Source organism: Rhea pennata, chromosome 8, assembly GCF_028389875.1.
Source record: "Rhea pennata isolate bPtePen1 chromosome 8, bPtePen1.pri, whole genome shotgun sequence".
NCBI lineage: Eukaryota > Metazoa > Chordata > Aves > Rheiformes > Rheidae > Rhea > Rhea pennata.
The window spans coordinates 19,638,133-19,655,648 of record NC_084670.1 but is presented as its reverse complement, the minus strand read 5'-3'; the positions used below and the strand labels follow the sequence as shown (position 1 = coordinate 19,655,648).

Genomic DNA, 17,516 nt, shown 5'->3' with positions numbered 1-17,516 from the left:
CGGCGGCGGGCGCTGCTGGGGGGGCGCCCAGCGCTGCCGGAAGTGCGCGCGGAAGGGGCGGGGCGCGGCGCGGCGGCGCGGGGAAGATGGTGGCCACCAGGCAGGCGGCGCGGCGGGGGGAGCCGCGCCCGGCGGCCGCCGGGGGCACGGGGAGCCCTCGCGGGCGGGAGCCGCCCGGCGCGGCGGAGGTGAGAGGGGCCGGGGCGCTGGCAGCCGGGGAGCGCGGGCTGTGGCGCGGCGGCCGTCTTGCCCACAGGGCCGCGCCGGCGGCTCTTGGGGCGGGGCCGGGCCGGCGCTGGGCCGCGGCTGCGTGGCCTCGGCTCGGGCCGGGTGCGCGGCCCCTGCGCGCCTCCCGGCCCACTGGCCGCCCTCGGGAAGCCGTTCAGTGCTGCGGGGGCGATTGTTTGCTTTGCAGCGATTTTAGCAGTTCCTCGTGGATTTTGCAGTAGCGCGCAAATAACTGCCATGTAGGTGCTAATTGCTTAGGTGGCATATTTTTTGCTGACCCAATGTTACTCTGTTTTATGGGGAGGAGCCTGCTACTGCAGAATGCTTTTGCCTGCAACAGAGCAAGTTTCTCCCAATATTTTCAGCTCCCCTCTAGATAACGTATGAGTATCGTTAAGGAAGCTGATTCAGACTAGGGTTTGAGATACGTCAGTTCTTAAAACTGCTAAAATTGGATGTGAGAACCACCTAGGGGTGCATTATACTTGTTGCTAGGTCTGAATGGTTCACAGTTGGGCAAATCTTTAGATGTTTCTGAACGTTACCTTTGGATTTGTTTCCCAAGACAGCTTTCCAGAATCTTTTAGAATTAGCAGATATATGGGTTTACTTGCATTTCTTTGTGGAAGCAGTGTTGGTTTTTTTTCTTTCTTTTTCTTTGTTGATCAAAAGACAGCAAACAAAACAGTAAGCAAGGGATGGATGGATTAATAATGTTTCTTCCATGGAAATGTGCTGGAGAGGCACGTTATCAGCTTGACTAAATTTGCTTCAAAAAGCATTAGTGATAAGTAAAGCATCCTTTGTGTGGAGTTACCTTATTTGTTAATAGCAGACTTCTTTATTCGTTTTCTAGATGGCATCTGCTGAAAATAGTACTCCTGTACCTATGAGGATGACTAGAAGAAGGAGTAGAGCAACTTCTAGGCCAGAGGTAATTCATGAATCTCAACTTGAAGAGCTGGAACATGCAGAAAAAAAATCGGATGTCAGTGATACCTTAGAGATGCAAATGACTAGAAATCAGAACAAAACTGTTGCAGAATCAGTTGCTGAACCACAAGCTGATGGAGATTTGTCAGAAACAGAATCAAACTGTTCTTCTGTGTCTGGTCTTCATACACCTTTGATTATAAGGGTTACAAGACGACGACAAATAGTAGTTCCTTATCAGCCAGATTCTCCTTCCAAAAAGAGGCGTGACAAGACAGCTTTTCTAAATGAGTTAAGCAGAACTCAAGATGAAGATGATGTCTCTGAAGCTGAGTCTTGTTCTTCTGCTGTTTCTGGTGTCCGAATACCTGATGTTACCAGAACTACAAGTAGGCAAAGCAAAAAGAAAGTGCAATCAGATCCAATTTGTGAAGCCCAGGATGAAGATACTTCTGATGCAGAGTCATGCTGTTTTCTTACCGAACCATCTGTCACTACCAAACGAATTACTAGGAGCATGCGAATGAAATCACAAACAGAAAATACTGAGCAGACTGAGAAAGTAAACAAAGCTGTTTCAGAAGATCAGAATTTAGTTGAAGACACAGTTAAATCTGAGCCAGTAACAATTTCTGACTCTAGACCTGCTGGAAAATGTCTCTCTGATACAGGAGAAGATGTTGCCTCTCTCAGTCAGGATAATAAAGAACCCAATTTTCTTAAGAGCAAATGTTCTCCCAGATCTGCCAGTACAACCCTGAGAGAAGATGTGAAGCAAGATTTTTTGAATGATACGACACCCAGTAGTCTTGCAAAAGTAGCACAGAGAAATATCACTGAATCACCTAGAATAAAGGATATACAGACTGTTGGAGTAGCTGACTCAAAGGAAGAGTGTGGCCAAATACAAGAAGAGTGCAGTCAGATACTTATGGTGGGGGGGAAATTAAGGAGCATGGATCTTACTTTGACTGACTACATGAGTCTCAAACAATCTTTAGAATCCGAAGGGCAAATAATATCAAATAGAAGTAAAAAAAAATCAGAAGAGGAAAGAGCAGATGCTGAGACAGCTGTACAGGAGTCTTTCAACCATACTGATGAATTAAGCATGCAGAAGCAATCCAGTGAGGTGAGCAGCCCACAAAAGGACATACCTATTGCACAAACGACTGATAATGTTGGCAAATCCAGAATGCTTGAAATCAGTATAGGCAGTGATGAAGACCAAACAGGACAACATACTGAACCTGAATCCCATGGCAGCAAAGGATCAAACAGGAAAAATGATTCTTTTGCGTTGTTTCTGAGTAAAGGTGAAAGCAGTGAATCTGAAAATAGTGATGACGTGTGTATAGGGGAAAAGGATCAGAATTGTATAGAAGCAGATGAGAGGACACCTTCCTTGAACAAATCTTTAGAAGACAATTCACTGCATGCTGAAGGACTTTTTGTAATCGATACTGAGCCAGGCATGAGTTCTAGCCAAAAGTATTATCTAGATCAGGTAGACCTAGTTAGTGATGCTGGAAGTAAGCCTGACGGAAGTGCAAAAGTTGAAGAATCATCTGATCTGGAAGAGGCTGAAGAGGAATTGCTAGATGAAGATGAGAAAGATGAAGAAGACGAATTGTTGAAAAATAAGATTGATGTGTAAGTATCTTTGGGGGAATAACTAACATCTGCATTTCATTCATGCAAACACATGGTGTATTTACACAAGTGCTAAATGATGTGGGATAAATGAGGGAATTGTGTCATCACAGAGTCATGCACACGAAGCTGGGGTTGTTCAGATTATAAAATAGAGTTATATATGTTATATTTAGGTGTTTAAATGTATGCGTATATATAGTAGGTATACATTCAAAACTGAAATCTATGTTTTTTTCTATTTAACATACAGCAGGACAGAAGTGTCTGAACTGTTTAGGCCTCCAGAGATGCTGTTTTAGCTGGCCTGGCATGTGTTCAGCTTAAAAATCAAATAAAGTCCAGGAAATCATCTATACATAGTTTAATTAAGTCATGCTTTTTAATCCTAATCAGTAGTATACACTTCTGTTTTCAATGCTTATGCTGTGAGTAACTTGAAGTGTGGTAACACTTCAAGCGAAACCAGCTCAGTATTTAACCATAGAATGATTCAGATTGAAAGGGACCTGTGGAGTTCATTTGGTCCAACTCCCAATTCAGACCCCTTTATATACCTTCTGTGTTTAAAGCATAGTATTCTGTTACATCCGATAAATAAGCCTTACTCTTTCAAAAGCATTAAGGTAGGTAGGAAGTACAAAAATTTAGACAGGCATTCAGTGTAAAGAAATTGCAGGAGATTAGTTCGGAGATTAGTTCATAGTTTAACATGGAATTTAAAAGCCCTGTATTAATAAGTATTCAGGCTATAATAAATATCTGTTGTACCTGTTTAGATATTAGCATATTGCTTCATAATAATTGATTACTCATTCTTGTCATCAAAAAACTCCTTTTGAGTCAGACAGCATACATTATTTAAAAATTCATTCCTTTGACTGTCTGAATGAAGTAATAAAAAAGTGTGAGCCATGCTAGCTTTGAAATGTTTATTAACATTATTCCTAGTAGAGTTATACAGACAAGGACCTAACATCAGCATTTTGCTGATGAATTTTAGTCTCTTCATACTCTTCACTAAAAGTTGAAAATATTTTTACCTCTCATATGCCCTTTCCCCCCTCTTTTGCTAGCAAGCTATTAAATGTATAGAAGAAGGGTGCTGGTCATGAGTTCATGTTGTAAGGAACAGAGTTTTTTTTTTTTTTTTTTTAAGGTTAAGCAAATTAAGATTTCAATTTTATAAAAGTAGTAGATAGGAATACTACATGAAGGATTTTTAAAAGAAATTACACTGGCAGTGCTCTTTGTAAACAATCACTTCATGTAATAGCATGTTTTTTTTTCTCATCTTAATTTTGTAACCCTTTTTCTTCAGGGTACAGAGAACTCAAAAAAAAAAAAATTGCAGTACTGCACTTAATCAGGAAGAAGAACATGTTTACTGTGTTTCTCAGAGACCAGTAGAAGATTTAGCTACATGCTTGTTAATTTTATTTAATTGTTAACTGTTTCTCTTTCAGTTTACATCTGTCCAGCAGCATAGATCCTGGTTTGAATATCAAGAAGCTTGGAGGTTTATATATTAGTTTTGATGCAAAAAACCAAAAACCTAGCTCAAATGTAATTAAGCAACTGAAGGAAAAAAAGAAGGATGAGGTAATGTGTTTACAATTGTGCAGTTAACTGTAACTACAGTAACACAAATACATTTAATAATTTTGTTTACTTGTTTATAAAGATATATCCTGGTTTCCGAATTTATGGAGAATGTCTTTCTTGCTGAAGAGTGTATATAACTTTGGTTTTAGTGCCGAGAATAAAAGTACATGTGACATTTAAGAAACTAAAAAGCAGTGCAAATACTAGATTTATCCTGTAGAATAAAGAGAACTTAATTATGTCTGTAGATTTACCTAACAGTACATGAGTTGAAGGTCTGCTAACAAGATATTAGTCCATAGCAAGAAGAAATTTCACTTAATTCAGCTCTATACCATTCCTAATCTGTGATTGTATTTCAAAGCACTCTTGAGAAAAAAGGAATGCATTATTTTCATTGAATCTATTTCTTTAGGCTATCCATGATAGCTATGTTTACTCTAGTATATTCACTATCTCATTTCTTCCAAAGCTAGCCAACTGCTTTCTGTTACTGGGCAGAATCTTGCTATTTTGAAGGTCACTGCTGTCTTATTTGTGACTCAAATAAACTGTTCTCAACTCAAATATATTTTATTTTAATGCTTACTTACATTCTATATCATTCTCTTTTCATATGACCTCTTGATGTTATTTATTTTTTTCTTACAGCTCTTGCAAAAAAGTATAATAACTCCAGATTTTGAAAAGAAGGAATGTGTTCCACCCTTTAGGGAGTCCCTTCACCAGCTGAAGAAACAGCGCAAGGTGAGTGGAGAGTTAATCACAACTCAAATGACAAAGCAGAACTTTAGCTTGGAAACCCCATGTGAGACTGCGTGCACATTCAGGCCTCACATAGTAGAGAAGTGATGAAGTGTAAGTTAGGATCTTCCATGAACCACCTTGTGAGAAGCAGTCTTGTGGAAGCAAAGTCTATTTGCTTATTGTGTCAGCCAGAGGTTTGGAAGGGTAAATTTTGATGTGGTGTCAGACCTGAGTAGGATCCTTGCCTCTTTTTTACCTTAACTACAGCACTGATTAAACATGCATTTTTAAGCTTGGGAGTTCTTTTCAGTTTTATTTCTCTGTAGTTCTTACAAGAACAACTTTTACATACCTAACACTGTCTACATAACGTGTTGTTTCAGATGTTTAAGCAAGTGTGAAATTGAGGTGAAAGATATAATGCCCTCCTGTAGTACAAATCTGTGTTTAATACAGCACTGATGAGTTACTAATAATCAGGGTCATAAAATACACTCTCTAAAGGTACAAAGATAGGTTGTAAATATCCATCTTTGTGGGTGGGAGAGGTAGGGAGGAGCCCTCTATCTTGTCCTGGTTGTTGAATGTAATTTGATTATTCTTGGTATTGCCTCTCAGGCAGAGCGAGAGAAAACAACAGGTGATGGTTGGTTTGGTATGAAAGCTCCAGAAATCACAAGTGAACTGAAAAATGATCTCAAGGTTTTGAAGATGAGAGCTTCATTGGACCCTAAGCACTTTTATAAAAAGAATGACAGAGAAGGTTTTCCAAAATATTTCCAGGTAAGAAAGCAGCACTAGTACTTACTACTACTGCTGTAAAGTTTCGACAGTCATCCTTATTCTTTACCTAGTTTGTTGGTAGCCTCTATGGTTTTTTCATTTAATTTTGTAGTTTAATTGTTAAAGTATCTTGATTAATTGGCTGCTGTTCACAACTGCTTAACTGTATGTTCATGTTTATGTATTTATTTATTTATTTATTTAAATTGTGCAGAACAGAATGAATGTTTGACCTTTTAATCCCTATTCTCAGCCCTCGGTAGACTGGATTTTCACTTTTTAAGAATTGAGTTTTTTAACAAGGGTGCAGAAAATAAGTGTTTATTTTATTGATTAGTATATTTTGAATGGTATCAACTGGCTTCTTGATCAGCTAGAATTTCTGCTGTTGTAGCTTTCAGGCTTGAAGCTTTTTGATGAGGAAAATACTGCAAAAAATACAGAACTTGGCTTGATTCCATGTATGTATGTCTGATTAGGTAGCACACTTGAGGAAATGGTCTACATTCCTCAAAATACTACTGTTTAAAGGCTGGATTTTGTTGTATGTGTTTTGAAGTTTCTGAACATTAAAATATTTGGATGAATGTGGTCCATATAATGAGGTGTGGTCTGTTTTTTTTTATTACATGAAATAATTAGTCCATGTATCTCCACTGCTGAACGGGTTAACATTCCAGTTGCATAAATGTGATGCTTTTCAGATTGGAGCCCTTAAACTAGAGCAGGGCTAACTACTTTTTAGTCATCTAGCAGAAACACTGTGATGATAGAGATAGGAAAGAGTTAAGACAGTCAAGAGACTTTCCTTTTGCTCCCTGAAAAAACATTAGATCCATGCAGTTGTAAAAAGGAAAATTCTGGTCATCTCTGTATGTGTCTTAAGAATTGTCACTCAGATTAAAAATAATATTGAGCATCTTGCTGTTACAGTAAGACAATTTATAATTTTTATTTTCTAGGTTGGAACCGTGGTTGATTCTCCCATAGACTTTTACCACAGCCGAATCCCTAAGAAACAAAGGAAAAGAACAATTGTTGAAGAGCTGCTTGCAGATTCTGAGTTTAGAAGGTATTTAAAATGGTTTTGTAAGTCTAATCCTATATGTGAGAGAGAACTATATTTTAAATAGATTACTTTTTTTCCTTTTATTTAGTTCATATATTGAGTTTTTTTATACTTTAAAGAAGAAAGCATTAATCTGTTTTAGCAGTTCAACAGCACTGCCATTGAGAGGCCCTAAGGGATAGGGGATAATTAGACTGTAAGAAAGTGTGTGGGTTTTTTTTTTTTTTTAATCTTCATAAAATTCTTTTACCCAACTCTGCAGGGTCATCACTGTCACAGTTAAAGAGATGGCACTCAGCCCTGTTCTGGTTCACTTCAAAAACAAGTGTCCACACAGGCTTTTGCCAAAAACAAGGACTTTGAATGAGTGACTTCTGTTTATGTGTAAACCTTGTTTTGGCTGAAAGATCGATGAATACTTTTTCTGCATAATTGATAGAAAAGTGCTGCCTATACTGTTTGTATGAAAGTTCATGGGATTTTCATTTTATAAGCATGCCAGCTTGCCACCTGTCATAGGAATCAAAATTGCTCTAGAAGTCTTATTTGAACAATATGATTGAAAAAAAATTACTGTTTTTCCAACCTGCTGTTTTTGGAGTAGAACCCACAGTTGATCCATTTTTATATTGGCTATTACATGATGCTAGTCTGCATTTTTCTCTTTCTCTCTCTTTTTTTCCCTCCTCCTGTAACATCACTTTTTTTTGCAAATAATACAGGATTTGGGATAGTAAAGTTTAATGCTGTCAGGCTTGTAAATGTCAGGCTTGAAGTCAAATTACTATATCTATTTCTTAATTTATTTTCTGACTTTACATGGTTTGCAGGGCGTTTGTGAGGAATAACTTTTTAAAATATAAATGTTGATGAAATTTGATTGATTAATTTATGCTGTGACTAATCAAAGGCTTTAGCCAGATATTTTAGCATTAGTGCAAGTATTTGTCAGGTTTCAGTCTTGCAGTCTTTCAGCCTGTTAAAATAGTACTGCTGAGTGTGTTATGATTGACAGTGATAATTGGGATGGATACATAAGAATTTGTATTAGAGGAGCAAGTAACTTATATTTAGTAGGTATATCCTGTTCACTGATTAGTATTAATCTTATCTCATTCTGCAGTGTTGAGTAGAGGCTGATTATCTAAGTTTGTTAAGAGGGTAGTATAAAAATGGGTATAACCTATCTATAGCATTGTTAATGAGTTTTCCCTCTGTAAGAAATTGGTAGCAGTGTTGCAAATTGGTAGCAAAATGTTCGAAGTGTGATTGCCTATGTAATGAAGAAGTCATTGGTTATGCAAATATTATTGCTTCTTTAATCAAACTTACTTCAGAAACATGTTTACCTGCATTTACCATTAATGCCAATATTGATTTCCCTTTACGTAGGCATAAGTGTATACAAAATTAAAGAAATCTGGCTCATAGAAAACATGGGAGAACTCAGTTTGGCAAATTATATTTGTAGAGTGTGTTCCATGTTATCTTTTCCTGCAGTTTGGTTTACTATGCTTAAAAGTAAATTATCTATTTTGTTCAGATATAATAAAAGGAAGTATCAGGAGATCATGAGTGAAAAAGCAGCTTTTGCAGCAGGGAAGAAGAATCGGAAGAAGAAGAAGTTTCACAATTAAGACTTGAAGAAAAAAATAACAAGCTGGAACTACTTACATGTTATAAACTACTTTACAGAATGCTTGCTGGTGTTTTGGGTTTTCTTTAAGATTGTGTAAATTGAGGTTTGGGGAGACTTTTGCAGCTGGGATTTTGGTAGGAGTTTTTATCACATCAGGTATCTAGAAGTGGATTTATGTGAAATACTCAAATTAAGGTTAAGTTAAAAAGATGATGACTTAAAGGCATAGTGTTAAATCTGAGCACTTAATCTGACTTTGTGAATTATGATCTGTTAAGTCTTCAGTCTAATTTCATTAATTCAGCCATGAATGGATTAGAAAGTTCAGTGTGTTAAAGTAGTATTTCACTTTGGGACTTACTATGTACTAGAGCAAGTTTTTCCGTATCTTACCAGCGGTGTTGCTGGCCAATTCTGTTGCAAAGGATAGTGAGGAATAGCTTGGTTGTGCAGTATTTATTTCAACAGTGAACATAATATGATTGAGAATGCTTTGGGAGTCTGCACGTGAACATAGGTACACCCACACCCCCACCCCCCCCCACACACGCAATCTCTCTCACTCAGTTTGTAATATCCACTCTTCTGTTGCTTTTTGTTAACTTTTACGATTTGGTAATTTTAACTTGTCAGTTGGTTCCATTTTCTAGGGTAATTTGCAGTCTGTGGTCTGGTAGCTGACTTTGGAATAGGAATAACCTTTTGTTCTTCTGTGAAGCTTAGTGCTATTTTTTTTAATAACCTGGTTATTGTTACACTTGTATTACAATTAACATAACTCAGTTACTGCCTTTAGGTAGCAGAAAAGACAGGAAATAGCAGAAGTAAAACTATCACTGCATCAGTTTAAATGGATTGGGTGAATGAATGTCAGAAGACTAGGAATGCTGATTATTTTTGTATAATGAGAACACAGAATTTTAAAGTTACCAAACTTTAAACAAGAAGTATGTTCTTGACCAATGTTTAACATCAAATTTTCTGCATTAGAGAATGAAAAATAGCTGTTTTTTTAAGGATTAGGTATTTGTGCTGCAGATGGTTAAAATTAAATGAGTGATAGATTCCTTAAAAAGCATTGGCTGCTTGAAGATGAATGGTGCAAGAAGTAAAGTTTATTCATTGGGAAGTATCAAACATACACAAGTAGAACCAACCCATGTCTCAGCTAATATGTAGATGCTATTCTAGTGTTTATATGTATGCTAATATTACATGATAAAAAAATCCAATAAAAACTACGGTGCCTCATTCCCTGAATGAGACGTGAAGGCACAAGAAAATTTGTATTGGACGCTGAAGAAAGAAAACAAGACACCACAGTAGTTGTCATTGCTACATGTTTGCAGTGTTCAAATGAAAATTGGAAAAGCAATGTACAACTTTGAAATACTTTAAAAAAGAATTGTAAGCTTTGGTGTTAAAACAGCAAGTACCAGCTCAATGTCTTGCTCAGGCTGCTCAATAGCCAGCTAACAATTCCTTAGAAAAAGATACTTCATATGCATCATAGTTAATGAGGGATTTGTTTTATGTTGGATAGCCTTCCCCTTCCTTCACTTTTTATAATACCTTCTGTTTGCTTACACACTGCACTCAGCAAGTGCCTATCTTCTGTATGAACAAGAGGCAAGATGCACTGGATTGTGTCTGCTAACTTGCAAGCCCGTTTATTTGCAGGCTTGCCAGTCCACTGTTGTCTGAGCTTATGTTTCAGCCCTTCTTTCAGTGAAGCCACTAGTTTGTTTATCTTTTCTCAGCTGCCAATTTTCATGACAGTATAGGAATTTAATAGTTTGGACTCGTTGACCTTTCAATTAAATTTGATGGAAATTGGCATCAAATTTAAGTTACTGAGGAGAGTGAATAAAAACAAAATGCATCATGTGATTGCATAAGCTGATGATGATCAGATCTCTCAGAAAATACTTAAATCAAAAATTATTTGAAAAACATTAGCATATTTTGAGAAACTGTTTATCAATTGCAAGTAGTATTTTCTTGTGACTGTGCTTCCTGATGCATTAATGTATAATTCTCCCTTTATTGTAAAGGATAAACATTATCAAATTTCCCTGAGATTAAAGAGTAATAGTTATTTTTGTATATATACACACACACACACATTTACTGCTCTTTTGGATGTTGCTAGAATGTTTTGTGCAGGTATGAATAGTACTTCATTTATCCTGTTTTTTTGCTTGCTCCCCTTGGTTTTGCCTGTATTCGTCTTTGCTTTTGCCCTTGAGGCAGAGGCTGTCCAATGTTTTATGGCCCAGTGAGTTTGCAGTCCATCTCCTGGTGCTGCAAAGAGAATCAAAAGTGGTAGAGGTATTATTACTAGTGTGGTGCTGCCAGTAGGCCTGGTAGTTTAGGTACAGAAGTAAATTACTGCAATGTGCTGCTCATTTTCACACTACTTTATCCCTCCCTTGGGATATTTTAAAGCAATCAGTTTAGTCTTCCTAAAACTGAAGCTATTTTCTTCCTTCCTTTTTTTTTGTTTGTTTTTTCCTGTTGATTATCTTCACTATCTTCCATGTGATATGACTATTTTGATCCCTTAATTTTTAAGAAGTTCTGTCTTTATCACAGGAGTCTAGATAGATGAGTCCTGGGCTAATTCAGCTTTCCCCACACCTGCCTATGTGCTCTTCTGTAAAAATTCCCTACTGCTTTGTCATGCAGTTTCTCTGTCCATCTTCTGGATGGTAGCATTTACTCAACTTGTAAACTCTTTAAGTAATACTTTGTAAATATTGCTTATAGCATGCATGCATGCATGTATGTGTGTATATATACATATATATATATATATATATATATATATATATATATAAGCCTCTGCCCTGCACTTTTCACTGGGAATTAGGTAAATTCACTGAGAGACTGAGCCATCCTTAAATACTAGAGGTAAAAGGGGAAATACTAAATGTTTGTGGAGAAATGCGTTGTTGGAAGTGCAAACAAGGAAGACGACTGTCACCTGTCAGTTGCTTTAGCTGCTTTTTATGGGATGAATATTGGGGGGGGGTTATATATATTTATCAATGAATTCTGAGAAAGATTGGTTCTGTAATGGGCTGTATTTAGGTTTATTTAGGGCTGTTTGGGTTTTAGTCCTTGTTAAATTATTGTTATTAAAAAGGCTACTCATTTTCTATCTGTAGATAAGTGCGCGTGGGGAAGAAAAGGTGATGGTGATTTAAGTGTTAAGTGCTTCAGTTTTACGTTTTGTGGGCTTGCTTTTTTGCTTGAAAATAACTTCAACCAGAAATTTATCACAGACCATCACTGAAGTGCCTCCAGGAAAGAAGTGGGCTCATTTCCTACTCAGAATATTTTCAGAAGACTGTTCTGGAAGCATAGCATCATAAATAAGTTGGTTTTTAGACCTAGCTGTGCCCAGAGTGGCTGCTGTTGCAGGTTTGTTTGGTGGCGCTGCGCGTGCCGCTGGCGGGAGGACGGCCGGGCCGCTTTCGCGCTCGCTGCTGCCGGCCGGCCGGCTCCGGCCGCTGGGCGCGCACTCGCGCGCCGCAGCGCGGCGGGGCGCTCCCTGCCCGCGCGCCGGCGGCCGTTGGTGACGGTTGGTGCCCGCGCGCCGGCGGCCGTTGGTGACGGTTGGTGCCCGCGCGCCGGCGGCCGTTGGTGACGGTTGGTGCCCGCGCGCCGGCGGCCGTTGGTGACGGTTGGTGCCCGCGTGCCGGCGTGGAGAGGGAGGAGGACGGCACTTCCCCCGCTGGCTTGGAGGGAAAAGGCCACCCGCCGCGGCAGCCGGCTTCGGCCATTTTCCACCACCCCAGCCAGGAGTGAAGCGCCCGAAAACCGAGCTTGCAGCCCAAGCGGCTGCTTTGCTGTCGCGCTAACTGGAGGTTGGTGCCGTTGCCTCCGGCCGCCCCCAGCCTCCTGCCAGGCAGACTCGGATAGTTTCGCTGCAGGGAAGCGGCCGCCGCGAAGCGCCAAGTCGATCGGTCGGATTGCTCCGGCACTGAGGGCAAGGGCAGGAAAGCGGAGTGAAAAGGTAGCAGCTGAAAGGAAGACCTAACTAAAAGGGAATGTGCGACTCCGCCGGGACTCGAACCCGGAACCTTTGAATCCCTTCACCCTCTAGAAGTCCAATGCGCTATCCATTGCGCCACGGAGCCACCTGTTGGACTTCTTGTACACCGCCTATAGAGGCTGCGCGTGGCGGCCCGGCGCTGGACCGCCTGCACTCGCCGCCTGTTGGAAAGGACGTCCGGACTTCGGAAATGGTGTGAGTGCCTTTGATTTTGGATACACTCTTTTCCGTCATTAGCTATACAGTCTTTTATCTTTTATTTTTAACTAGCATGAATAGGCTTGGTGTTTTTAGCTGCTCTGCAAGCAAGTCCAGAGGTAGCGCCCTGAGCGCTGCCCACGGCCACATCCCGGGTGGGGAAAAAACATACGAAGGAGAGGCTCGCTTTTAAACGTTTGTCACATGGCTACGGTGTTTTTTTTTTTTTTTTTTTTTTTTTTTGAAACGCTCTTTTTTCATTTATAAATAATGAATATAAAATATAGTTTCTTCACTCTCGAGCATTTTAATATTAACCTGTATATTTAGAGAATAATGTGGAACTTTCTCCAAACCTCCATAAAGTTGCCTAAAGAAGTCTTTGTATCATTGTTACACACGTGGAGGTGCTATATTGATGAATAACATCAGCTTTCATTTTGCATTAATGAATATATATATTCTAGCAGTATTTCTCATATTACAGGTATTCATAATGTGCTTTTAACATCATTCCATTTTTGGAATAGATGGGAAAATGCAATTTTAGACCAAAAAACCCTTCCAGGCATAGCATCAAGGATATGGAAAATATGCTGTGCCAGCTTTAAAACTTAAGCTATCTTAGATGCATTTCATCTGAAAAATATTTTTAAGGCTGGTGATTTCCAGCAGTGTAGGTTTTTAGAGAAAACCCATCAAGGTTTTTAAAACAATAGCTTCTGAATTAAAGAGACTGGGAAAATTGTGACTGTTTATTGGGTATCCCATGCACTGCAGTGTTCAAAAAAAAGTGGGAATCTGAAAGACAAAACACAGGCAACAAGTGAAATGAAAAAAAATATCCATGCAATCCGTGCTAGAGACTACAGTAACTCATTGTGAGGTGACAGGTATGGAAACATACTTCTGCTGGGGAAACATGCCTGGAAAACAATGACCAAGGATATTTCTGAGCTCTTAAAACAAAAACAAAAAAACAAAACAACAACAACAACAAAAAAATGTAAATGGAAAGAAGGAAAAGAAAATGAATGGGAGAAATAATATTTCATTGCATGCCAGTATTTTAAATGTGAGTGAAAACACTACAGTATATTTGGATCATTGTTCCAAGTACCATGATTGGCTATTATTAGATTAAGGGAATAATAACTGAACTTTACCCTGTCTAAATACATAGTAAAACTTCCAATGGATTCAGTAAATCAGTTTTCCTTAAAAGCTGTAATTATGATCTGAAGTAAGTCTTTGACTTATTTTTTTTTTTTTTAATCAAATAGGCATATAAAAAAGCTAAATAACAGGCTGCAGGGTTGTTCTTTCCTTCCTCCCTCCCTTTCTTCCTCCCTCCCCAAAAATTGAATTCTTGACCCAGGCATGTCCTATATAGCTTTCTGCTTCCGGGGTTAATCTCAGCTCGCGTGTGCGATGCTGCCGGCGCCAGGGCCAGGCGGTGTGCGTCCACCCCTGCCGTCCCGGAGCGGCTCTGTGAGCGGCAGAGCCTGCGCCAGTGGCTCACAGGAAGGTCTGCTCTGCACTACTGGGGCCAAGTTTATAAAGTAGAATGACTTTGTGAGACTCTCGCTTGTAACTTAATCGTACTTAAAAACTTTTAGTATGAACAGGAGTAGGGAAAAACTTGTCCATAAACTTGTGCCCTAAAATTTGAGGAGCCAGGAAACAAATCAAATCGATGTAAAACAAACCTCTGTGGTAGACTTTCCATTAGCTATTGTATCAAGGGCAGAGATAACCAGTGTAATGTATGACCTAGGCAGCTTGGGCAGGGAAGGCAGTGTGCTGGTTCACCCAGTGGTTCCTCACGGAGCCAGCCAGTGTGCATGTTGCCAGCAGTAAACCAATGCTAAGTATATGGTTTATCAAATGGCTCCTCTAATGCTGCTTGGAAAATATGGGGTTTCTGGGGTTTTTATACTTCAAGCAAACACCGTGCTGGAGTTAGGCCCAAGCTAACAATCTCTTTTGGAGCCAGAGCAATTGTAAACATAGATTATCCTAAGAATCACCAAGTTCTGCAGGGTTCAGAGCAGGCCTGATTGCAATTTCAAGCTCTGCATCCATATGGTCTTGCCACAACTATACTGCTCTGGACAGTGGCACTTAACATACCTTTGCATGCTTTCCATAGTGCTCTTAGTAAAGGAATACTATGTAGAGAAAGCTTTATTTGAGTGCTTAAGGTGTAGCAGCTCAGGCTGTACTCTGCATAAAAGAAGCTGAACTTTCTTTTTAGCTTTTAAGAACTGAGTTGGTTCTCAAAATAATATACTTAAATTTATGTTTGTGCTGTGCCCTTAACTAAGAAGTCTAGCCAGCCTAGCATCATGTCTACCTAACACCAGCAGCAGATTTGCTGGAACAGCTAATCTGTAACTCATATATACTGCTTGTAAATAACTAAGAATTGTCATAAACATCTTACAGTTTGGGCACATTTACTGTGGGGCAAAGTGAGAGTCTGTGACCAGTATGAGTTGATAACATTATATAGTTGCTTTGCACAGCAAAATCAGATAGTGCAGAATCAGAGTTCACTGTGAGAAGGCTGATTCTGAAGGTATATGAGTAAAGAATCCTGAGATTCATATGATTGTTATAGTTCTCATGTTTTCTTTTTGGTTAGTTGGTTTCACAGGGAGATGCTAAGCTGGCTGTTTCTGTCATTCTTGCTGGAGTACAGAATGGGAAATTATTTAATTTCTTTTCCTGATACTCCAAATTACTCAAGTCAGTTTTCTTTTTACCCTCTGAAGTAGTCCCAGTGCAAAGTTCAGCTTTCCTTTTGGGCAGCAGATGGAGCTGCTGCATAAGAATCAGGGTAGTTCATCAGTTCATGAACTAACAAAATGGAATGTGGTATGTAAGGCAAAAACAACACATCAAATTAACCTCTGCATGCTGCTGGACATAAATAGATCCTCTGGACTCTTCTAGCATTAGCTGAGGCCCACTTATCTTGCATCCTAGCTTTCATCTTCTCTGTCCTTTAAGTTCTGTTTCAGAAAGCCAGAGAAGTTTCTTGAGGGCCTATTGTGCTGGTTTTAGTTACTGGCACTCACAGAATTTTCACTGAACTAAATTATTTTGATTTATTTTAGATATAAGAAACTAAGGCAAGAATAGCTTGACACAAGACAGCAAATGGATCAAAGGCAGGGTCAGGAATAGCACCATCCTGTAGCACTTTTCCATTGATAAAAAAAAGGGGAGAACTTCATTATGAGATTGAAATGATCTTAGAGAGACTTTCTACAACTTGGGCATTAATTTCTATTATTATGAAAAGTTGTTTACAGTATATCCAATCAATATATATAAGGTTTGAACTTAATTTATAAAAAATGTAATTTCCAAATTTATAGAGCTTCTGCAGATGTTTGTTGGGAAGACCATTATCCTAAATATATTTCTTGAGAGCACAAGATCATGGAAGACTATAGAGAAAGAGGTTGCCATATACAGATCAGCTAAATGGGATGATTGACTCTTACACAGACTGTATATTTTGAGTGATCTCTTTATCTCCCTTGAAGGAGGGGTTATTAAAACCCTACTGCTATAATAATTCATTGGTGTAATGCAGCAAGTGAAAAAGGTACAAGTTGCCACATAGGACTCTTCAAAGTTGGCAGGAAAAATGCTGGAAATTTCAGGGACTGATCTTTCAGATAGGACTCTGAAAGGAACCCTTTCAGGGAGTATTTCTCTCAGTGGTATTTCAGCTTCTGCATCTCTACCATTTTACTGGTGAGAGGCTGTTATCTCTTCCAGACCATGAGAGCACTGGAGAATTATCCCTCTCTCTCTTTGTCAGGCTGCCAGCAGGAAGATTGCCGTTGAGTTGTTTAAGCACCTCCTCCAATTATTTTATTTATGACTCGTTCAGCTAATACATGTTCTTTCCTCTCAAATATATTTAGGTAGCCAGAAGTAATTCCCAAAAGCAATGTCTTCAGGAGTTGAGAGGGCATGTGCAATCATGCCAAATTACTCTGATAATGGAATCCTTAAATGGTGTAGCTGTTGCAGAGCTAGCTGTGAGGTGAATGGAGTCCTCTGATGAGGAAATTTGAACCTCTTTTGTGATACTGTGCAAGTAGTTTTTTAATAGTAATTGGAGCTCAATTTAAGAATCTGTGGCTTTAAGAATCTGTGGCTGTTGCTTCTAGCTATTCTCTGATTGCCAGGGCAACAGAAGTATTTCACACTCTGTTCTTTAATTCTTACAGGTTTAGTTCTAAGTACATTTAGTTCCAAATATGTAAGAGCTAACATTTGTTTATTGTGCCAGGGTTTGCACATAAATACAGCCATGGACATAGGTCATATAAAACCATACTGGCACTGTTACATCAATTCTTCTGCTGTAAGCGACCTTGTAGGTCTTCCTTGTAGACTAAGGAAGGGTCTGATGTGGGACGCACACTTGGAAACATTGAGAAAGAAATGAGTGAAGTCTGGGTGTTCCTCTACTTCTAGGTGTTTTCAGCTATCATAACAGCCCCTAGGGGGGTGTAGCTGTGGCACAAGCTAAGATGATACTTGGGTCTAATCATGGAGTAAAGCGAACTGCAGCA

The 17,516-nt window shown here is 39.1% G+C and overlaps 1 protein-coding gene and 1 non-coding gene across 2 annotated transcripts; one reads left to right on the top strand and one right to left on the bottom strand.

The window, feature by feature from the left end:
* The first annotated feature begins 71 nt into the window (after positions 1-71).
* On the top strand, positions 72-8,715 carry DNTTIP2 (deoxynucleotidyltransferase terminal interacting protein 2). The gene is made up of 7 exons (XM_062581010.1): positions 72-188; positions 1,085-2,814; positions 4,281-4,416; positions 5,071-5,166; positions 5,785-5,949; positions 6,912-7,021; positions 8,562-8,715. Exons 1-7 carry the CDS (start codon positions 87-89, stop codon positions 8,653-8,655), a joined length of 2,433 nt encoding a protein of 810 aa, XP_062436994.1. The 5' UTR covers positions 72-86; the 3' UTR covers positions 8,656-8,715.
* A 4,002-nt stretch (positions 8,716-12,717) lies between these two features.
* On the bottom strand, positions 12,718-12,802 carry TRNAR-UCU (transfer RNA arginine (anticodon UCU)). The gene is given in 2 exon segments: positions 12,718-12,753; positions 12,766-12,802. It is a non-coding gene; the product is annotated as a tRNA-Arg (tRNA).
* Positions 12,803-17,516: the final 4,714 nt, after the last annotated feature.

Bases quoted from the DNA above. Each gene is read 5' to 3' on its own strand.
- DNTTIP2 (XM_062581010.1), top strand. From the start codon at position 87: ATGGTGGCCACCAGGCAGGCGGCGCGGCGGGGGGAGCCGCGCCCGGCG. The intron at 4,417-5,070 runs GTAATGTGTTTA...TTTTTCTTACAG, and splicing joins AGGAAAAAAAGAAGGATGAG to CTCTTGCAAAAAAGTATAAT. The intron at 5,950-6,911 runs GTAAGAAAGCAG...TTTATTTTCTAG, and splicing joins GTTTTCCAAAATATTTCCAG to GTTGGAACCGTGGTTGATTC.